This window comes from Brachyhypopomus gauderio, unplaced genomic scaffold, assembly GCF_052324685.1.
Source record: "Brachyhypopomus gauderio isolate BG-103 unplaced genomic scaffold, BGAUD_0.2 sc56, whole genome shotgun sequence".
Classification (NCBI taxonomy): domain Eukaryota; kingdom Metazoa; phylum Chordata; class Actinopteri; order Gymnotiformes; family Hypopomidae; genus Brachyhypopomus; species Brachyhypopomus gauderio.
The window spans coordinates 287427-311173 of NW_027506879.1; the positions used below are offsets into that span (position 1 = coordinate 287427).

Sequence of the window (23747 nt, forward strand, 5' to 3'; positions counted from 1 at the left end):
GTTTGTTTCAGTCAGGACGAGAGAGGCAGGCTGTGTTGTCAGGGCCAGGTCATTCCAGTCCTTCAGAAAAAATGACACCCCTTACAGTTTACAGGTAGTAGGTTAGAAAACTGTGTTCATGTTCAAGTTCAAGTTTGTTCTGTTCAATTTATCACTTAATCAGCTTACACATCTAGGTATATTTTACTAGATCAACTAAATTATTAATTGTCTAACTATTAACTATTAGCCTAGTTGAAAAGAGAACACTTCCATGATGTGGATCTGTATTTAATAAAGACGTGTTATGGTTTGTATTCTGTCAAGATAGAGAATGTTGTATGATGAAGTTGAGTTATTAGCTGAGTTATAACTAACTTCTGTAACTATATAAATATCCTTCTTGAATCATTATTTTTTCTACATTATAAAGCTTAAGTATGTATCCAAATAAACTTTGTATAGCTTGTTTACTATTTGTTTCTTTTGTTATTTCAGGTGGAGTTTCCATCTGATGGCTCCTTTATTGGACAATCAAAGTGCAACTGCAAAGCTAATCAGGGTCACTGCAATCACTGTTGTACACTCTTGGACACTTTTTGAAGCTAGACTGCAAATCTGTCCCTCCTATTGTTGATAAAACCTCACTGCCACAGACTTGGCACATTCCACCACGTGCATTAGGTTTAAGCCCAAAACCTATTAATACAGTGACGGTGTCAAAATTAAAGCCATCCACAGCAACTCAACATCTGAAGAAATATAAAAGATGCTGTGATGGTATCATTCCTAACCTCTGTTGCCCCATTCCAGCCCCTCTTCCAAGTGATCAGTTTGCTCATGACCTTACAGAGATCCTTTCTGCTATTGGAAGCACGTGTCAAATGGTCCAGCTACTTCAAGCATCAGCCAGACATCCAGTGGATAAAGTTGCAACAGAGTAAGACCTGCCCTGTGGATCACTGTTTACTTCCCAAACCCACAACCTGCCCACCACTACAATCACTGACCCTCACCCACTGTTTCCTCTGCCGCCACAGCCATGTAATTACACCACAGCTTCAAATGAAAATGAGAGTAACTACTACTGTGGCATGACTGTCACCCTCTCTGATGCAGTAGATGGAAATGAGGGACCAGAGCACAAACGAGACCTGGCACAGTGTCTGCTCCCAGCGTCTGACCTCATCTGTTTTCAAAAGGATTGTTTCTAGAATTGCAGACTTTGACTGCTTAGCGACAAATATGCAAAGACAGAAAAAGCCTGTGCAGACCCTGGCAATGAAAAGGGGCCTAGAGATGGAACCCATTGCAGCTTCAGAGTATAGCCAAGTAACAGGTTATCACACATGACCTTGTGGCTTCATCATAAATCCTCATGCCCCCCATTTAGGTGCCTCACCTGAACGTAAGGTGGTTGACAATTCTGGGCTTCTTCAGGGGCTTCTGGAGATAAAGTGTCCAAATGTGGACACTTTTGTTGAGTGCAGTTACCTGTCTGCAGGCCCAGATGGCTCTTTTGCTCTTAAATGCAACCATGACTACTATTACCAGGTAATTGGACAGATGGACATCACTGGAATGAAGGGGTGTGATCTTTTTGTTCACTGTACCAAAGACAATCACCTGGAGCGGATCCACTTTGATGCCAAGAAATGGGAGTCTATGAAAACTAAACTGGATATATTTTCTGCCTGGCCTGTGCCAGGAATAAAGGAAGCACACATACATTTGGCATTGTTCCTTAAGAAAACTACTGTTAATAAGTAAGCATTTCTGTAATATGAGAGTTTTAAGAATTGATTTTAATAAGTGAGAGAATGTCACATGACCGTAAAAACGTCAGAACCATAAAAAATGAACTGAGAATGATTTTTACAAAATTAGTACATTGTTTTTATTGGTTCACAATGAGCAAAATGTGTTACATTAATTTCATTATAAAAAAATGCACATCAATAAAAGTTGAGCTGAATAAATGTTTGAATGTTTGTTACTCAGTGGAAGAATAATTTCCCAGCAATTCAAAGTCCAGTATGGCTAGTAAAAATAATGCTGAATTTGAATATAGTTCATGGTTGTACTATGCATGTTACCATTTGATAATCCACTTTGAATATGTTACCTCATAATTAAAAAAGAGGTCACTGAAAATTGGTAAGTAGAGCACAAACAGTCCATAGCTGGTTAACTGAACCACACAGGGAAAGGGGCAGAACATAATATATGGTATTCTTTAATGTGTCTGATTGCCCGCACAACATGGATCCTCAAGCGAGCAATTTCTTGCATGCATGTAATTTCTTCTTTACTAAACTGCCCACATGGCCCCAAGAATGTAGGAATTACAAGTTTCACACGAATGTTACTGAGGAGGTCTTTGATAAGAAACCCTTTATCTGCAATTACTTCATCTCCTGGTTCAAGTAGGCTCAGAATGCTAGACTCTTTGGTAATTTCTTTATTTGAGATAAAGATTACCAGACCTTACTTCATGCACTGCACAAATTCGTTATGGGCTTGGATCATTATTTTGTTTACATAATAAAGATAAAATGTTTCAAATATTTCCATAACCTTTGAAATCAAATATTGTAATGTGTAATACATTCATTGACAAATTAATTCATCATTTGCAGCTCTGTACGTTTCTGGTAACTCAGGTTAAACAAGCACGAAACAACAAACAGTAATATACTTTTTAAATATTTTGTTTAAGGAACTAATGCACTAGTATAATGAACTACACAATGATGAACAAGCATCCACCATAAAAGAATAGTAAGGAATACACGACGAATTTCGCCTCGCATATTTTTGTCACAAGTCGGTGTAAATAAAACGTGGGAGACATACTCCTTTAACTCGCCATAAAATCTGAAATCCTTCATTTTTTTTATAGCAACGCTTCTCGTACGATCACACTCCGCTCACTACTTCACATTTGGTAGTGTCGTGTTAACGCATGCGCAAAATATCTGCCCGACGCGTCCCTGGGCCAATCGCAACGCGCATGCGCACATTTTCTCGCGCATGCTCGGTACGGATCGGCGAATCACTTTGTGGCGCTTGTGGACGGTTGTGCAGCCTAGCCTAGCCTAGCCTAGCCAAGCTAAGCTAATGTAGTTTAACTTTTGGCGCGGGTTTGAACGTTGCGGTTCTAGCCGAGACCCGTTTTTATTATTCCTGCATTAGTTAATAAGTTAGTTCGCTATCACAGCTGGCCTTCTTACAGCCGTCCGACCGCGAACGCAGCTAAGATACTCACTGACGTTAACGGAGCTCTGGTTCAACACCAGCGGCTTCACTGACGGGCCGTGGGCTCCAGTGGCGGCTCGGTGACCCCGGCCGTGTGTGGCTAGACGCCCCGGTCGCGCTGTGGTGACCCCGGCCGTGTGTGGCTGGACGCCCCGGTCGCGCTGTGGTGACCCCGGCCGTGTGTGGCTGGACGCCGACACCCCCGCGTTCATGGCGGAGCACAGTGCACAGGTAAGTCAACGCTGGCGAGCCGCGCTGTTCACCCAGTTTAATCTGTGTTGCGGGATCATTAGGTCTCGGCAGTAGGGAAGAGAACAAAGAAGGGTGTTTAATATAAGGTGTGTAACGTTAGTTAGCGACAGCTAACATTACTATAGCACCATTCCGTTGTGCTTCTTACCAACGGAGATGCCATAGGTAGCCAGCTAGGTAACACAACACCACCCGTTATATGAACGGTTAAGGGTTATGTGGCCTTACACCACCCGTTATATGAACGGTTAAGGGTTATGTGGCCTTACACCACCCGTTATATGAAGAGAGGTGGGTTATGTGGCCTTACACCACCCGTTATATGAAGAGAGGTGGGTTATGTGGCCTTACACCACCCGTTATATGAAGAGAGGTGGGTTATGTGGCCTTACACCACCCGTTCTATGAAGAGAGGTGGGTTATGTGGCCTTACACCACCCGTTCTATGAAGAGAGGTGGGTTATGTGGCCTTACACCACCCGTTCTATGAAGAGAGGTGGGTTATGTGGCCTTACACCACCCGTTCTATGAAGAGAGGTGGGTTATGTGGCCTTACACCACCCGTTCTATGAAGAGAGGTGGGTTATGTGGCCTTACACCACCCGTTCTATGAAGAGAGGTGGGTTATGTGGCCTTACACCACCCGTTCTATGAAGAGAGGTGGGTTATGTGGCCTTACACCACCCGTTCTATGAAGAGAGGTGGGTTATGTGGCCTTACACCACCCGTTCTATGAAGAGAGGTGGGTTATGTGGCCTTACACCACCCGTTCTATGAAGAGAGGTGGGTTATGTGGCCTTACACCACCCGTTATATGAAGAGAGGTGGGTTATGTGGCCTTACACCACCCGTTATTTGAAGAAAGGGGGTTATGTGGCCTTACACCACCCGTTCTATGAAGAGAGGTGGGTTATGTGGCCTTACACCACCCGTTCTATGAAGAGAGGTGGGTTATGTGGCCTTACACCACCCGTTCTATGAAGAGAGGTGGGTTATGTGGCCTTACACCACCCGTTATTTGAAGAAAGGGGGTTATGTGGCCTTACACCACCCGTTCTATGAAGAGAGGTGGGTTATGTGGCCTTACACCACCCGTTATATGAAGAGAGGTGGGTTATGTGGCCTTACACCACCTGTTATATGAAGAGAGGTGGGTTATGTGGCCTTACACCACCCGTTATATGAAGAGAGGTGGGTTATGTGGCCTTACACCACCCGTTATATGAAGAGAGGTGGGTTATGTGGCCTTACACCACCTGTAAATCAGTGGTGCTTTCAGCTGTGCTCTGGAAAATAAAGCTGAGGTATGGCAGGAAAATCAGCTAATAGATTTGCTTTTCCTGACCTGTAGCCTACAAGTGCTTAAACATGTGTGCCCTGTTGGTACCGGGATTCTGGCTAACACCCTTGAGTGAGCAGGTTTAGGGTCGGTGCCCTGCATGGGACCAAGAATAACAGGTTATCAGAAGATTAGTGTCTAGTGTGTATTAAGTCGTATATGGTTTGTGGGAATGTATAATATGTGTATTGTGTATATGTTGTAAATGGTGTGTGCATACAGCTGATGAAACAGGAAACACTAAACACAAAATCAGTAAGTTCTACAATAAGAGTCCCGGCCTTTTTTACACATACTGTGTATGGGTAAGAAGGTGTGTGGTGTGTACATTGGTGCTGGAAAGTTTGTACATTGTTAATTCACAAATTGATCGACTGATAATTAAAATAATAGTGTAAGTCAAGACATTCTTAAAATTTTATTTGCATGTTTAAAATTCGTCACTTTGACACACTTACATATACACTATTAACTGTGCAATAAAATACTGGTTAACTGTCCAAAAGAGAAGTGATAATTGGGTGTCATTACAGTTGCTGTGAGAGCAATTATTTCATACCCTCTCTTGCTCTAAATGCGAGACTAAGAGCCAATGATTAAACCGAATATTAATTATCAATAACTAGACAGCTATGCATTTATTTCAGTTTTATTTCTATAACACTAAACAATTGACATCGTCTCAAACAGCTGTACAGAAATATAAAATACGAATTTGAACATTTATGCAATTTTCATTAAAACGAATAAATCGTCAGCAATAAATTTGGATTGTGGTTGTATCTATGTGTACAGATGAGAAGTTACTGCGTTAACTAATGCAGTGACTTATCTCATCTGTACACGTAGATGCATCCACCACTCAGAATGATGATGCTCTTAGCCAATCATTTTGCGTAACAAAGTTGACGGACACACAGGAGCACCAGATTAACAGCTTTCACAGACGTCTCATCTGCTTTCTGCATTATTCACCCATTCATCACAGAATAAGGTATGTGATTTTCTTAAATTTTTAAATGTGCTGCATTATGCTTTAGAGTATTGTCATATATTTTATTGCGTATACTAGAGATAAGCAGTTGGCTAAGTGCTTAAATGTAATGTTAGTCAATTGTATGCTAACTTTTTAGTCAACTAAAAATCCTTTATGATTATAACCCTGATTTTAATTCTGTTTAACTTCTTTGGATTTTTAGTTCAATTATTTTGTTATAATGATTATTAACATTGTTTTTCAGTAATCTGTTGTGTTGAAATGATAATAGAGAGACAGTTGGTTAAGCTTTTAAATATAGTTCTAACCAGCCTAATGCTAACAGTAGTTAAATCTTTATCCTCTCCGAAATATATTGAACATTTTTCAGTCTAAATTGTAAGCAGTCATGTTTCAATAAACATATATAACCGGCTTTTTTGTATTATGTATGATCTTCTAGATTAGAAGATAAATTAAATCCATATGTGGCATTTGTATTTATAGCAATCATGTGCATGTGGCAATTATTTTTAAAGGTGTGTGTGTTTGTGTTTGTGTCTGTGTGCGCGCGCGTGTGCGTGTCTGCACACACATGGCGTTGGACTAGCACCCTGTCTGTGGTTGGTTCCTGCTGGTGCGGTCCTGGCTCCACTGTGACCTTAACTTGGATTAGCAGGTAAATAGAATAAGTGAGTTTGTGTTGCGAGCCATTGAGAGTACAGTGAGAATACAGTACTTAATGTGAGCTTACAGTGTTCTGAACTGAGAGAAATTAGTTATATGCGGAAACTCCCTATTAGTATTTAGTCACTTTCCAGTCACAACATTTGATTCTTCTCTTGTCATCTGTTGTCTCTCATTAGTCCTCAGCACTAAGGATGGTTCGGAAAGGGAAGCGTTCAGAAGCTCAGAAGAAGCGCTGGAGATGGAAGAGGCAGACAGCCTGTGAAGCATCAGGTCAGCCAACGGTCACCCAGAGGATGGTGAGTACAGCGCAGCCTACTATAGGACACACTGTGATATCATTGGTGTACTAGTCTCACACTGTCAGGCTGATGTGAGATACAGGGAGTCATCTAGGAAAAGGGAGTGTATGGGTAATTCCTTTGTTTCTTCTTTCATGTTTCATCATGCTTGAAAAAAACACTTATTATTCTTTATCCACACCTTCCTGCAATTAATGCAGCCCGGACCGCTTAACGTTCAGACTACATTCAAACTGCATATTTGAAGGTCTCTGCGCTGAGAGGTGTGTGGTGTATTTTTGGAGTCAATCGGATTTGTAGTTTCTAAAGCCCCCCCACACAGCGAGCAACTAGCTGAGCAAACGGGCACGCGTGGAGAGTTAGATTAAGTTGTTTTGCAGGTTCCTAAAGAAGAGAGAGTGGTTATTGGAGCAGATTTAAATGGACATGTTGGTGGAGGGAACAGTGGTGATGAGGAGGTGTTGGGTAGATATGGTGTTAAAGAAAGGAATACGGAAGGACAAATGGTGGTAGATTTTGCTAAGAGGATAAAGATGGCTGTAGTTAACACTTACTTTAAGAAAAAGGAAGAGCACAGGGTAAAGTATAAGAGTGGGGGAAGATGCACACAGGTCGACTATATCCTCTGTAGGAGACAAAACCTGAGATTAGTGATTGCAAGGTGTTACCAGGGGAGAGTGTAGCTAAACAGCATAGCATAAGAAGATATAAGATAGTTAACAATAACACTAATTACATTGTGTGCCCATTTGCGGGGGGCTTAACACATTTAAATGTAAATGTTAAAAATTCTCATAAGAATGAATGGCAGAATGTTCAGAAAACTTCAAATTCTATCATCTATGATGTCACAGTAGGCCACGCAGTCTCACAAGGTGAAAATTTGGGACTTTTCAGTACAATACAACCATTAACAAACAGCCCTGTCTACTTTGTCTAAATACCTCTTATTTGTTATTAACAAACTGGTGTGCAATTTATAATATTACGTGTAGCTGGTTCACATAAGATGTATAAACCTACAGTTTTGATGTTGTTTGAAAAATGTTTTAAATAAATAAAAACCATTTAAAAACTCATCATATGGGGCCATGCAAATCTGTATTACATGTAATACTTAGGTGGAGACATTTTTCTAACAGTAGAATAGGGTACTCTTAACCACTCTACTGCAGTAATTCTTTTCGTAATCAGTGCTGTTAACAAATCAAACTATGCAGGGCGGGGTGGAGAACCATTAAATATTGTGAAACCGATATAATTTCAAACAATACCATGATATAGAATTTTGGTCATACCGCCCAGCACTACATGTGCACACACTGTTGTGTGCATGCACACTGTTGTGCATACACTTATACTCATCATCTTTCATGCCATATACAGGCATGACATGGCATTGACTTCATTGACACACAGTCACTCTCATACCCATACCTCATACACAAGAGCCAGTCAGAATCAAAAAGTTTCTCCAGGTGATGTCCTCATATTAGTCAGGCTCTCAGAAAGTTAACAGCCAATCAGCATCAAACTCCACCTCAGAGCAGTCCACCACTCAGAATGATGATGCTGTCGGCTCTTAGCCGATCACTGTGGAGTACATTTTGCATCACAAAGTTGACGGACACAGGAGCGCCAGATCAACACCTTTCACTGATGGCTTCTCAGCTTCTTTCTGCATTATTCACCCATTCATCACAGAATAAGGTATGTGATTTTCTTTAACAAATGTTTAACAGTGCTGCATTATGCTTTAGAGTATTTTTTTTTTTTACTGAACAGATTACTGAACAAGATATTTACTGTGATTTATGTTGAAATAATCATAAAAGACAATGAGATAGTTGGTAAAGTTTTGAAATGTAATCCTAACCAACATAATGGTAACTGTTGTTAAATCTTTATCTGCTCAGAAATTTCGAGTTTCTAAGACATTTGCTGTTGATTTTTGGGAAGGATGGTTCGGACAGGGAAGTATTGTGAAGCTCAGCAGGAATGCTGGACACGGGGGAGGGAGCCTGCTTGTGAAGCAGCAGGTCAGCCAACATTCACCCAGAGGACGGTGAGTATGGCTCAGCCTGCACTACATACTCACTGTGATATTACTAGCTTCAGTCAGGCTGATGTGAGGTACAGGGAGTCATCTAGGAACTCATATTACTTTGTGGAACTCATATTAGCCAGTTGGCAAGCTTTTGTTTTTCTTGTGGGAAATCGTTGGATCTAGTTAGATTTGAAGGTTAATGAAAGTAAGTAGACCATAAATGCTAGATAACTAGCTAGCTAGCATTTACAGACTAACTTTCATTAACATTTGAAAGTTTCATTACCATGAAAATGTTAATGAAACTAAGTGGACTCTTAAAAGAGAAAACAGAAAGAGACTGTCAACGTGTTAACACAATTCTTCCACAAATCTATGGTGCTGACATTTTAATAAGCTCCATTTCAGATCTTCATCAGATGCAGTCTTTAAATGCTCAAATGCTGGGGATGAGGTGGTGGTGGTGTAGTGAAAGTGTGAAGAGACGCGAGGGGCATTAACAGAAATACTTTCGGTAGACCTGGCTAGGGTAAAATTTCCAACATACAGACAAGGACTGGATTTACTGGAATGACGCGGCATTATGAACAGAAACAAGGACATGCCAAAAACCAAATAAGAAAAACGAAATGAAATTAAGAACTAGAATAATTAAAGGCATTCAACTGCGATTTAGAAACGAAACCAAAAATCACGGGAACGGAAGCAGGGGAAAGTAATACAACAAACCAGCTAAAGTAGAGGGAAATAAGGGAAGATATATGAACAAGTGAACACGAAGTAGAAGGAAAATTAACAGGACAGAGAAAATAGACAGATGCTAAAGAGATAACTAAACTAGTAAATCAAACATAAAACAAAACTCGAACACACATGAACCACACAGATCGAGAATAGTGGAGGGAAGTAGGTCAAACTAGGAAATAGAGACTTGAAACGGTGACCACCAATGGGACATTAAGAACATGGGGTTTATATATACACCAAAAACCAGGAGTGTAAAGAGGACACCGGTGATGAGGAACAACTGCCATGGTATGGAAATTTGAGAAGGCAAGGACCTGACTGTGCAGAGGATTTCCTAAAATTTTCAGAGAGATTAAAGTGTCAGACGACGTATGCCTTCCTCGAACTGTCCAGCCTAGACCATCATTTATTTTCCTGATTGATCCCGGAATAATGGTTTCTTTATTTTTTTGATTGGACTTCTGATGGCTTGCCCTACATGGCCGGATACAGTACTGCTGTTATCACAACCTTTGGAAGTTTTAGTGACCTGACTGACCAGTTTCTCCTATTTCATGAAGTTCTGCCGTCACCTCATAAATTGCACGAGTTCATGCCAGTTTGGATTATATCACTGGGAAGCTGTTCAGCAGGACATTCGCCAGCTCACAATGATGAGACCATGTCCGTCCCTGGATGTAGCAGCTTGAACCATCAGTGACTGTAGAATCACCAGGCCCTGAAACCACTGTCAGCTCTCCAACAAAGGAAAGATGGGAGGTGACGAAAACGTTGAGTCTAAATAACAGCTGCCTCATGTGTCATGTAAAGATATTAACAGTGAGTAAGCATGACCATTACGAGAGGAAGAAAACGGAGAAGTTAAAATATGCAAGCAGAAAATATGTCTGTTCAACTCAACATAAGAAAGCATCTTTAAAGGAGTATTATTCCCAGGAAGCTGATTATTGATTAAAGAATGCAGATTATTGACTTGGACAGAAGACTTGCATAACTAACCCTAACCAGAATTTCAGGCAATACAGAAGTGCTACAAGCAATCTTATTATGCATGTGATTCTGTATACAAACAGAGAAAATGGCAGTTTCAGAGAGAGATACCAACATGAACCTGACTTCAGAAGACATTCCGAGTAACAGCCTGAAAGCTAAATGTTAAGGCACCAGTAATCATATCTGCATCCTTCACAAACTCCATTGTTCTTTGCAGAGGTGTCAATTCCAGGTTCAGAAAGTTAAAGTCCTCACCAGGATTTTGCTCAGGCTTCCTGGATTGTGTTGATTCCACTAATTTTACCTGGATTGCTAATTAGAAAATCTAGCAAGCTTGAGCAAAATCCTGGTGAGGACTCTTACTTTCTGAACCTGGAATTGACAACTCTGGTTCTTTGTATATACAACAGAAATATTGACAGTTCAGTTAAGATCATCAGCTTCAAGAATAGCAAAACGAAAATGAACAGAATCCAGGTGAAACAGTATTGCATGCAATTCATCAAGCTATTCCCTCATTTCGGAAGGAGATGCAGCTATTAAAAAGTCAAGCTGAAGAGGAAGATTACAAAGGGAATGACCAGTTCCAGACCGTGGATATGCATAAGGAAGTGCGTGGCCTATCAACGCTGAAGATCCATCCTGAGTATAAGGATACACTCATCAGGGATGATGCAGCAGCTTTTTTATTTTACCATTTTGACCGATGGAGAGAATGTGAGGACGCTGATGACATCACTGCTGATATAGCAGAAGCCATCGAGATGATGGAAAATGACGGATGGGATTATTTTGCAGAGCTTGAGGCAATGAAGCATCGTTACGAGAAGAAAAATAATCATCCGGTCCATCAAGAGAAAGAAACGATGATGAAGAGGATGTGACCATAATGACAGCTACTAGCTGGATACATTAAATCAGTTGATGTAGCAGCGGAGCTGCTCAGTTCTGGTGAGGCCGCTCCACTGGAGGGAAATGGACCAGTTGGCTTTTCCCATCCAGTTACCCACAGGTAAAAACACCTTGGATGAGATGAGCAGGATAAGAAAAGTAACACAGAGCCAATACTTCAACTCGTGACTCTTCTCTGTGGAAAAGTGATTTGCTTTGCATTGAAATGACATCATTTTGCAGGAAGTGAAGCGACTGGTTCAAAAAAAAAAAAAAAAAAAACAACACCCAAAAAAAAACTGATGCCACTCGATTTATGCAGCCACTCAGAGGAACCTTATTGGGAGAAGATAATTTGGGTATACTATGTTCTTCTGTACGTTTAGCGCTGTAGAGACGAGATGTCCAGAATTAATTGAAATCATCAAAGGAAAACATGGAGAACAATTAGATTTTGTAGAGCTTGACTGGGCCACAAAATGTGAGATACTGAAAAGCAATGCATTCATGTCTATGCGCATTTTTGAGAAATGTGTGAATACCTTGTTGAGGTATCCATCACCCGCACAGCCCATTGATTACTTCTGTTAAGTAGAGCATCAAATTTTGACAGAGGTTCAAATTCACAGCAGGAGCCTCTCAAAATCCTGCAAAAGGGAAACAAGCACTGCAAATTTGTGTTTCCCAAACTACCAACAGAGAAGACTTTCATCACAAGACCAGATGGAGCAAGATAGAGTAAATCTGATAGCAACCACCCTGTTATAACTCCTTCAGACGCAAAAAGGTAACTCGAACCAGTATGTTAACTGATGTCCTAAAACATCGTTTGAAAGTACTGTCCAACTACTAGCATGTAAACTGAGCTGTACTTTGCCACCGGTGGAGTTGGAACTGGAAAATAACACCTCATTACATGCATCTATGCAGAGACAAAGAAGATACTGCAGAAAATGTCCTTCATGTCTGACAGCATTCACTGATGGCCTTCAACATTTCTGGAAAAACACATCTGCCAGACACACCACAGGTTGAAGGTGCTCGTATCATACTGATCAGGAACGATGTGGACTGCATTAGTTTGTGGCTGTTTTAGGCAAATCTGCAAAATTGTTCAACAGGTTCAGTGTGGAAAAGTTAAACTACTGGATGTAGAGCTTGACATCTTGCATGCTGAGAAGAAACATTGCAACCAGGACCAAACTTGGTTTGCAATTAAATAATGGAGGAGCCACGGAGTAAAAACGCTGTGACATTTCTCCAGTTTCGTATCCAGAAAACTGTGCTCTTCTCCATGTTGTTCCTCCAATATAGTTATTTGTATTGTTCCTAATTCATTTGTGAATAATTTGTATAGTGTAGTGTTTTGTATTTATTGAGAACATATAAATAAATGTATTTAAAATGTATAATTAGCCAGTTCGTTTGTAGACAGATGGAGACAGACTATTTACCAACTTTAGTTTATGGTTGAAATGTCAACAGTAACTGTCTTTAATAGGCTATCTGCATCTGTTTAATCATTTTGATTCTTTTACCAGGCTTAACATTTTGTTATTTCTCTGTTTTTGCTGAGTGTACCGCTGTGGGCCAGTCTGCTGATGATGGAGAGCATTCCTGTCATTACCTGACGTCAACCTGCTGCATGGATCCACCTGATCCTCAAAATAGGACTTGCATTATCTGAGGTCACCTGCAGTAACGCATCTCATCTGTGCATGTAGATACGACCACAGTCCATAATTATATTTGACTATTTCCCTTAACACTAGAAGCACAGAGTGTCTTTTGACCGCTTTTACTACATACTACTAGTGCCCTGCTCTTAAATAAAAAGCACAATAATTTAAATAGGCACGGCACTTCTAGTAAGACGTCACAGCTGTGAAATGACCAGGTATTGATGCTTCTAGTCTTAAGAGTTTTATTTAAAATTGCATGATTGTTAAATTCCATATTTAATATTTCTGTAGTGCTGTTTGAGACAATGTCCATTGTTTAAAGTGTTGTAGAAATAAAGGAGTTGATTTGAAATAAATGCGTAGCTGGCTGGTTGATTATTAATATTGGGTTTTATCCCTGGCTCTCACCCTCGCATGAAATGATATGAAATAATCTGATATCATTACAATTTAATCCTGTGAGAGCAATTGTCACTTCTCTTTGGACAGTTAACCAGTATTTTATTGCACAATTAATGGTTTGTGTGTCTCATTCATGAATTTTAAACATGCAAACAAATTTTAAGAATTTCTCAACTTATTGAATATGCTATTCATTTATTTAATTATTAGTTGGTCAATTTGTGAATTAATATAACAATTTACAAGTTTTCCAGCACCAATGTACACCTTCATACACACTACACATCTTCATATACATTGGTTTATTTTAGTGATGGGCCGATCCAGTGTTTTTCAGTTCCGATCCGAGACATATACAGTCATGCCCGAAAGTATTCATACCCCTGGCAAATTTTGACTTAAATTTACTCTTATTTAACCAGAAAATTTGCCACTTTTTATTCAAATGTGAATAAAAGCTGAGAAATATTTTCCCCCACAATGATGCCTCTTGTACATCATCGTATTATCTCCTAGGAGATGCCTGTGTCATTTCCAGTCAAAAATATAATTTCTGGTTAAATAATAGTAAATTTAAGTCAAGTTTATATATAAAACTGCCAATACCGATACAAATACATATATAAGGGCTTTTTAGTTTGTCATTGGTACTATGTTTAAGGATACACAACACATTTTTCAGCCAGCTGCAGACTGAAGCTGCTGGGGGTTCAAGGTAAACGTGATCCGGATTCCAGGGTGTTTCGTGGTAACGTTACGGCGCATTTATTGTTCATCTCAAGCTGTGGACTGGAAAATGGATCGGTAAGTGAATCGGCCGCATTCGCCCGATATCCGATAGGTTAAATTGCATCAATATCCGATATTGTATCGGATCGGTCCCATCTCTAGTTAATTTAGCAGATGCAAGAAATTCATGAAATGATTTAAAAAGTAGTTCAAATCATTTACTTAAAAATGTATGTGTGAAGTGCATTCAGAAATGAGTTGAATTGAGTGGAATGAATTTAAAATGAATGACCCAGTACCAAATAGAACATTCCATTCTACATGGTCCCTAACAAGTGGCCTTGTTCCCTACACACTACCGTATTTTCCTGACTATAAGCCGCTACTTTTTCCCCCACGCTTTGAACCATGGGGTTTATAATGAGGTGCGGCTTTTCTGTAGATTTTTCTTCACCCGTTAGGGGGCGCAGCATAAAGTTAATCAGGTGGTAGGTCAAAGTTGTAAATCAAAGAAGAAAGAAAGTGCTAATTTTCATTTAGCATATGCAAGCAACAGGCACGAGTTCATGTACTTTTTTCACTGTTCATGCATATTTTCAAACCCCCTCATCACACCATCATGGAAACCACATGAAGAAATTCGTATAATGCCAAATTTAAGTTGAAGGCCATCGATCTGGCAGAGAGTGAAGGAAACAGAGCTGCTGCACGTCAGCTGGGCGTGAATGAATCAATGATTCGGCGCTGGAAACGGCAGCAGGATCAACTCAGTCAATGCCAAAAAACAAGAAAGGCTTTCAGAGGACAAAGAAGCAGGTGGCCTGAACTTGAAAATATTCTTGAGGACTGGATTAACACTCAGAGATCATGTGGCCACGGTGTATCCACCGTGCAAATCCGACTGAAAGCCAAATCTTTTGCACGTGACATGAATATAGTGGATTTTAATGGAGGACCGTCCTGGTGTTTTCGATTCATGAAAAGAAAGAGCTTGTCCATCAGGATGCAGACAACTCTCTGTGAGCAACTCCCCCCGGACTACCAGCACAAACTTGCAAATTTCCAACAATTTGTTAAAACAAAGATCGCGGAGAATGCCATAGGTCCAGACAACATTATAAATATGGATGAAGTGCCTCTGACATTTGATTTGCCTCTGACCAGGACTGTAAACAAGACAAGTGCATCATCCATTATGGTTAAAACCACCGGGCACGAGAGGACACATTTCACCTGTGTCCTGGGCTGCACCGCATCTGGAAAGAAGCTTCCCCCGATGGTAATTTTTAAGCGCAAAACTATGCCGAAAGACCAACTCCCGAAGGGTATTGTGGTTAAAGTCAACCAAAAAGGATTGATGTTAGAAAGTCTAATGAAGGAGTGGTTAAGGGAGTGCTATGGAAAGCGCCCAGGAGGATTTTTCCGTAAAAAGGCGCTACTTGTTTTGGACAGTATGAAGGCCCACATCACCAATTCAGTGATGGCAGTCATCAAGAGAACCAACTCGATACCTGCTGTGATTCCTGCAGGTACAACAAAGTGTTTGCAACCCCTGGACATCAGCGTGAATAGAGCATTTAAAGCAGCATTCTGGGGTGAATGGGAGGCTTGGAAGACTAGCGGCGATAAATCCTTCACAAAAACTGGCCGCATGCAAAAAGCATCATTTTCTAATGTCTGTCGGTGGATACTAACTGCGTGGAGCAGCGTAAAGGAATCTACCATCATCAGTGGGTTCCGAAAGGCTGGGCTGCTGCCTGAAAAGGCCACCACAGCATCAGAGCCAGCTTCACCCCGGGATGATGACAGCCACGTGGAGAGCAGCACTGACATCACCACAGAAAAGGTATGTGACGAAGCTCTTCTGAGGCTCTTCAACTCCGACACTGAAGAAGATGACTTCAGTGGTTTCAGTGCGCAGGAGGACGGTGAATAAACAAATCAGTAACTTTTCTGTTTTGTTTGATCAGCACTTTTATGCTACAGGCACCGTTCGGAAACCGATCAATCCGTTATGTTCAGGTACGGGTAAATGTTTTCAGTTCAGTAGATATCCGCGGATTTTAGCCCGGTACGGCTTATACAATGTTTTCCATAAAATAATTTAAAAAAAAATAAAAAAAAACTTTGTATGCGCGGTTTATATTGAGGTGCGCTCTATAGTCGAGAAAATACGGTAATCACATTTAGGTAGGTCACGGCAACCACGGCTGATTTAAGATCCTTTATTCGGAATGTGCTGTGTATCATGCTGAAGACATGATGCATGTCACATTTCTTTGTTTCTCTTGACAGTAAACAAGATTATTTGATGATAGTATTCTACTATGTAATGTCAACCCCATATTTTGCAATACAAATTTGTTAGATTTTGCTTAAACAACTTGCTAGAGCTAGTTTTGGCCTTCAGGAGAATTAACGTTAGTTAACTGAAAAATTTGTTTTCTGGCTGGATTGTCCATTTTCTTGACCAGGGTAATTCAATTTTTTTCAGCTAAACCATATGAAAAATTAATAGCTGTCGCACACACAATTGATGGTCCCATTAATTCTCTGCTTTTGGATTAATCAGCCAGCTGACTCAACTCCTTGCAGAGAAGCACAATGATTGATGCTTAAACTTTACAGTCAGCTTCCACTGTAATGATAAACTGTTATTCTGTTACTCCATGCGCAGTTTGAAGTTTCCTACATACTGAACTTTTTCCACTCCTTATGGATTTGAACTTCCTTTAAAATGGCCAAATTCCTTGTGGTATTCACTTTGCAGGGAGATACTTGCTTGACTGGAACACACTTATTTTGCCTTTGTACACCTAGAACTTCACTATAAGTGTTCTGTTTGTACTCAGATCTCTATTTAAACATGACTATGCAAGTTTTCACTGCAGAATCTTTGCTTGGTGGAAGTCGGTCCCTCCCAGTTTAATCATACCCCGGATGTTACACTCTCTTGTCCAGAATACTGTGCTTGACATGACTTTTGTTTATGAAAGAAAGCCCACTGATGTATGCATACATTCTCCATGTACACGATGTCACCTTTCATTCCAGCATGTCCCCTTTCATTCCAGCATGTCCCCTCTGTGGTGAAGGACGATCCTGGGTGGTTAGAGCAGTCATCAGGTAAAAACACCAATATGGTCGTGTAATTTATACCTTTGGAGCTTGGAACTTCTCCCCCTTAATTGCCGCTCAGCAAATCTATGGAGAAAGAGTGTTATGTTGCATCACAAATGTTCAGTTAGAACTACGATCAGACTTGGTTCCTGTCTGCTGAAGTGTCTGTGGGCTGGATTTCTAGTCTTCTTACAATGGGATAACATTTGGTTCTAAACAGCTTTTCACATTCTCTACTTTGAAGCTTAGACCATACAATCTCCTTTTAATGTTTCTTTTTATTTATACTGTAAAGCACTTTGAGTTGCATGTATGTATGAAAGGTGCTATACAAATAAAGATTATTATTATTATTATTACAAAACTAAAGATTAGCTGTATCTTTTTATCACACATTTCTGCATGGCAAACCCATATGGTTTTTAATGTGAGTGTGAGTTTTTAATAGCTGATGAAACTTGGTCTGTGTAAGTGTTCGGTTCTTTTCCATGAAACACAGTTTGTGATAATAAGGATGGATTGATGAATAAATTATGCAAATGTGTTGAGAAAGGTCAGGTGAAAGAATTCAGTGGCGGCCGCATGGCAGGCCTGGATGGCATGCCCGTGGACCCCAGCAGCCCGTGTGAACAGCACCAGCGCGGCGTGGAAGACGACGAGCTGGATGGCTTCCCCGTCATTGCTGCAGATGAAGAAGACTGCGATATGGATAGCAGCTCAAGTGTGAAGGGCAGGCACAGTGACGAGCAAGACGACAACGAAAGTCGTAAGGAAAGAGTCTCCCCCAGAGGAGCAGATTCAGACACATCACTGTCTCATATGTAAATGGGTGTGGTGCTAGCACATTCTCACAGCGCTGTTTCTCCCGTTGCAGCGTCCTTAACCTGCTAACTGCACTAAACAAGAGCAGAGAATACTATCTTTGTGTCTTTTTCTTTCTCTTAATGAACTTCAGGAAGCATTTGTATGTGTCTGCACTCACAGGAGGTTTATTTGTTCTGCAGATGTGGTTGTCTGGTGTGTGCTTGTTCACGTTTTCTTTGGTATGTTTCTAGGTGAAAACGTACGACACTCTCTAATAGGCGAGAGGTCTTCACAAACTGAAGTCAATGTAAGTTTAAAGTTTCAGGTCTGGTTACAGACTGCGGAAGCAAGTGATTTAGAGGAGCTTAAGTGTTCATGGCAAGGCAGAAATGTCTGCTTGTTATCACCATATCTATTGGTTACGTCCAATTATTAGATACGTCCCCCGCCATCCCACGCAGTGTACGTTCCAAAAAGTCATACATGTTGTGTAATAATTAACATTTCCAAAAAAATTGTGCTTGTTATCCGGAGTTCTTCATACACAACTATCTGAGAGTTTGCTGAGAATGATACAGCAAAAAAGAGACACCAGTCTTCATGATACTGTGAACAAGGAATGGTGATCTGTGGATCAGAAGGGTTGGAGGAAAATGTTTAGAACTGCTCAAGCAGACAGATGGATACAGCTTGACAAATCACGTCTGAATTCACCGAATGTCATCTCAGAACGAACTGCTTATGGGACTTTACCTCAAAATTAGGATTTTGCCCAGGCACAGACACGCCCACACACTGCAATGAAGGACAACATTTGGCCAAACACACTCCTACATGTACCTAGATGTCTCATTGTGCTGTAGTGTAAGACAAACTTTAGCGTCAATTGATGTTTATGAATACAGGAATACTGATTATTTGAATATTTGAATTCAAATTTTTTTCTAACTCTGCTTCATAGTTAAAAGGTTTGTTTTTTTTGTCCATTTTATCCCAGCCATTCCTGCAGGACTCTGGTGGAGGGCATGAAGATGAAACCCTGTACTCCCCTTTAATGAAGATCAAGGACGAGCCCATAGACGAGGGCTATGACAGAGCTCTGATCGCGCATTCCCATCCCACACGGATTAAACAGGAGCTTGAGATTGGGGACCAGGAGGTGAGGTTTAACTTTAGAATTACCATGGAAAAAGACAAAACTACACAAAAAACAAATAAACAAAAACATGCATTGTATTTATTTCGTTTGTGTGATAGACGGGTGCGTTTTGGGTGGTAGAATATTTCACCTGAGGCTTCAGATATGGTGTTCTCAGTGCTGTTCTGCTAAAGCTTCACTCTTGGAAGGTTATTTAAACCTCTCCATCTTTTTTAATGACTTCAGGCAATGGCTCCCCCAGATGAGCTGAGGATAAGCTCAGTCTTCTCGGTTAGAGGAGATGATGCCATTTCTGGTGAGTGTTCCACCATACACTCTTATTCACAGTATAGTGAAAGCTGATTAGATGATGTTGCAAAACTGGACTAAAAACATAATCATTGATAAATTTGTCGTATGTCCTTATGGGTCATCATTGTGTCGTTTGAAGGGTATTAGCTGTGATAGACAGATCAGTATGCAAATATTCACATTTTACATCCATGTCTAGCACCGGATTCAAGTCAGCTGCTTGTTTGACTACTTGTTTGTTAATAAAGACAAGGCAGGACATTTAATATTTAATATCTAAAATTTATAATGAACTATAAAATGTCATTTAGTTTTAGTCATAATTTAGTCATTGGAGTTGTTTTTAGTTTTAGTCTAGTTTTAGTCGACTAATTATCATTAGAATTTAGTTGACTAAAATATAAATGGTGTAATAGTCATTATATACACTTACAGAAAATGAAACATTTATTAACCAGTTACAGAATATTATAGTTTGTATGTGCAATATATACAAAAACAGATTTCCAAACAACTTTATTGACCTGAACTTATCGTTATGGAGCATCATCGTCCCACATGGTTTAAGCACCGTCTTTTTTTTCTGAAAGTCAAAGGAGAAATGCATCCATATATCGCCTCTTATCTTTCTCCCTGCTGACATTGTCGAGTTAACTTCAAATTGAATTTCATGAGTGACCATAGTTCACAGGCTAGTATGGTCTTCCCGGGTTCTGTGCGATGTGAAGACGTTAGTACTGATTGGATGGTTACCCAGTTTGTCCCGCCTCTCTGTGTACGCTAAAGTAGTTACGGTTGGATCTCTTCTTAACTTATCCCTACCTTTCACAAAACTAAATCAGGTCTGATTGGACATCGTCGCTGGCCAATATTTTCGTCTCGTTTTTATTCGTTGACGAAAATGTCCATTAATTTTGTCATCGTTTTTATCCATTCGTATAGTTTTTATTTAGTTATCTCGTTTTCGTCATGAAAAACAGTTCGTTGACGAAAACTATGACAAATTATTCATCAACGAAATTAACACTGTACCCCACAGTAGCAGCTAGTACTTGATATGCAACATTCATTTCTTTTTGGATTGTGTACACCTGTTAATAGAGAAGCTCTGCTGGAGTGCATTACTGCAGGTGTTCAGTCCAGTCCTAGGGAAAGAGCAACCACACCAGGACATTGTTCTGTTGCAGGTTGTCGTATGCCTGATCCAGGAAATTGAAGTTTCAGAACGTTTTACTAATGCCTGTAAAGGTGTGAGAACCAAGAAGACGATATTTTATAATTGTGCTGCGTTATCTAATTACTGATGTGTTATGGTTTGGTGTGTGTAATTGTGGTGTAAAGCACATAACATTTCACAGGTTTGGAAATTTTCTTGCATAGCTGGGTAGAATTTTGTAAACCAAATTTTCAGATTACAGTATCTGAATCAGAGTTGTGGTTCTGAAAGAGCACAGTCTTCCTGCCGAAACAACAGTCTTTGTGCTGAAACTGTTTTGCAGCTGCAGCCTCACAGCCGTCTCCGTTCTTGGCTCTGGGCCAATCAGCACCAGCTATTAAAGTGCCTCCTATGGTCGCACCAGTCCAAGTGCATCCTCACCTTCAGCCCCAGGCCCAACTGCAGCCCCAGTCCCTGCACCAGCTCCAACCACTGCCTCAGATTCAGCCCCTGCCTCAGATCCAGGCCCAGGCCCAGCCCCTGCCCCAGGCCCAGCCTCCTGCTGCCTCCGTGCAGATCTGCTGTTCCGGCTGTTCCAAGGTTCTGCAGAAGGGCCAAACCGCATTCCAGAGGAAAGGCTCCAATCAGCTCTTCTGCTCCACTGTCTGCCTCACTGGATTCAACCTGCCTCCAACCATCAATATGTCCCAAAAGAAAACCTGCCATCTCTGTCTCAAGTGAGTAACCTGCCTGCCTACCTTTCTGACTGTTTTTAACTGCTGCCTCTGTCTCCTTTCTTAACTCTCACTTCTTTTTTCCTCTGTGACTTGACTGTAATAACTCACTGAATGTTTGCCTTGTCTATCTTCTACTATGACGTGGAGAGAAAAGGAAAAACTATCGTTTGATACTTTTTGACCCAATTGTAAACATAAGAATCTGTAGCCCTGAAGTTGCAGTGACATTTTCTCTTAAGAGGTCATTAACTTGTATTCAAAATTACTTTATTCTCATGATAAGGATGATTGAAAATCCAAAGGATGTGATAACGGTTCCAGTGGATGCCTCAAACACCTTGAAGGAGTTTTGTAGCCAGGCTTGTCTGACTATCTTCAAATCAAGGAGTGAACGCGTTGTACAAGATGGCACTGTTCGATGCTCCATTTGCAGTAGTCCTAATGAGGTAAGCTGTAACATTTTAAGTTTTCAAGGCACTTTATCTCCATGATGAGAACTTCTGTAATTTGGAAGCTCTTTAAGACAAAAACTTACTAAAATTTATAAATAAAGTAGGTATCTTCATATTTGGTACCAATAGTCCTGAAGTCTGTCACACCTTTATTGTTTAAATAAAAGCTGCATAATATGTTGAGTTGCTTTGGGCCAGTTGGAGAGCAGGTAGAACCCTGATCTTTTGCCATGTCAAAAGTACCACCCTCTAGTACAGGGGTCGCAGCCTATGGCACGCGTGCCACCGTTTGCACGCTGAGGCATAATCACTGGCATGCGACAAGCTGGACCAGCATCAGCAAAAAAAAAAAAACACGATCCTCCAATCGAAATCACTCTTCAACGCTCTGCACTCAGCTCCCGCCACAGACCCATGTTTAAATTTGTATAAATAACCATAACGGCCACACAACGCTGCGTGTGATGTAATCCATACTTTCGCGAGTGACCGTAGCACGCGACTCCGCACACCTCACGTGAACCTGCGCGAACGGCGGAGGCATTTATACTTGACGCGTCACATTCTGTGCAGTGTTCTCCGAAACGATATGTGGTAGTATAATAAAATTGGACCCCCCCCCCCCCGGCTCCAATTTTATTTGTTGATAGTGGCACACTCATTTACTAGAAATGTTAAAGCTGGCACTCCATGTCTCAAGGGTTGCCGACCCCTGCTCTAGTACTTCCTTGAGAAGTCCCCCCCCCCAACAATACACCCCTGAGTTCATGTGTCGCTCAGTCAGTCTCATCCCCAGGAAAGTTTTTTCTCTGTAGAAAGGAAATTACAGTTTAATGCTCCAACATGCCCTAAAAACTGACCTACATTCTAACTGCACTGCCCAACATGATCAGAGAGAAAGTGGTTGTCCCTCCTTTAATAGGCTGCTCCTCTGGTCATGTGGTCATCCAAACCACAGAGGGACATAATCTCTATAACCCACCTCACATAACCTCTTGACAATTTTAATGCACAGCAAGTTTAGCTTTAGCAGTAATAGTATTTCTCTAATCTTACCACTTTTTTCAGTAACAAGTAATATAACAAGTTACTATTTCCAGTCCAGTAATCAGATTAAAGTTACTTATCCAAGTAACTGTGCATTACTATTTTAAATTTCCTTAGTAAAAATATATATTTTTTGCTTTCTTCTTGGCTCAGCTCTACTTTTGCGTCTGACCGTAGTGCTCGACTCCGCACGCTGCGTGCGAACCTGTGAGAGCGTTCACATCATTCTGTGCAGTGTTCTCCATAACGATATGTGATAGTGTAAAGAAATACTCCTCAAAAACAGGGGAAGGAACATTTACCTGATCAATTTTAATGTTGCACTGTGTTCCATTTTTGAAAAGTTAAATTTTACCGTACTTAAAAATGCTTGAAATTGTAATGGTATCTTATTTCAAAACAAATAGCTGTCTAACTGAATAGTTCGTTTGTATTACATTTACAAATGTTACAAAATAATACCGCGCAGCAACACAAAATTGATGTCAGGACATACATTATTTAAATGTCAGGAGTTACATTGTTACTGTTAAAAATGCACTTCCAATCAGAGTTTTATAGTAACGAAGTAGAACTACTTCGCTACTGTACTTAAGTACTAAAATGCTGTATCTGTACTTTACTGGAGTATTATTTTCTCCTACTTCCACTTTTACTTCAGTACATATTTTCCATCAGTTTAGTACTTTTACTCCGA

At 40.5% G+C, this 23747-nt stretch overlaps 1 protein-coding gene across 4 annotated transcripts in view; it reads left to right on the forward strand.

Moving 5' to 3' along the window:
- Positions 1-3009: 3009 nt before the first annotated feature.
- Positions 3010-23747, forward strand: part of LOC143488824 (zinc finger MYM-type protein 4-like) — a 49291-nt gene continuing 28553 nt past the window's right edge. For 3 of the 4 annotated variants that reach the window (XM_076987747.1, XM_076987748.1, XM_076987751.1), the window contains exons 1-10: positions 3010-3468; positions 14238-14359; positions 14921-16130; positions 17359-17410; positions 17958-18170; positions 18460-18515; positions 19206-19367; positions 19593-19662; positions 21158-21551; positions 21835-21997. In XM_076987747.1, the coding sequence (XP_076843862.1) occupies positions 14352-14359; positions 14921-16130; positions 17359-17410; positions 17958-18170; positions 18460-18515; positions 19206-19367; positions 19593-19662; positions 21158-21551; positions 21835-21997 (2328 nt within the window). In that variant the 5' untranslated portion in view covers positions 3010-3468; positions 14238-14351. The remainder of the gene's footprint in view (positions 3469-14237; positions 14360-14920; positions 16131-17358; positions 17411-17957; positions 18171-18459; positions 18516-19205; positions 19368-19592; positions 19663-21157; positions 21552-21834; positions 21998-23747) is intronic. The other variant, XM_076987750.1, reaches the window with a different exon arrangement.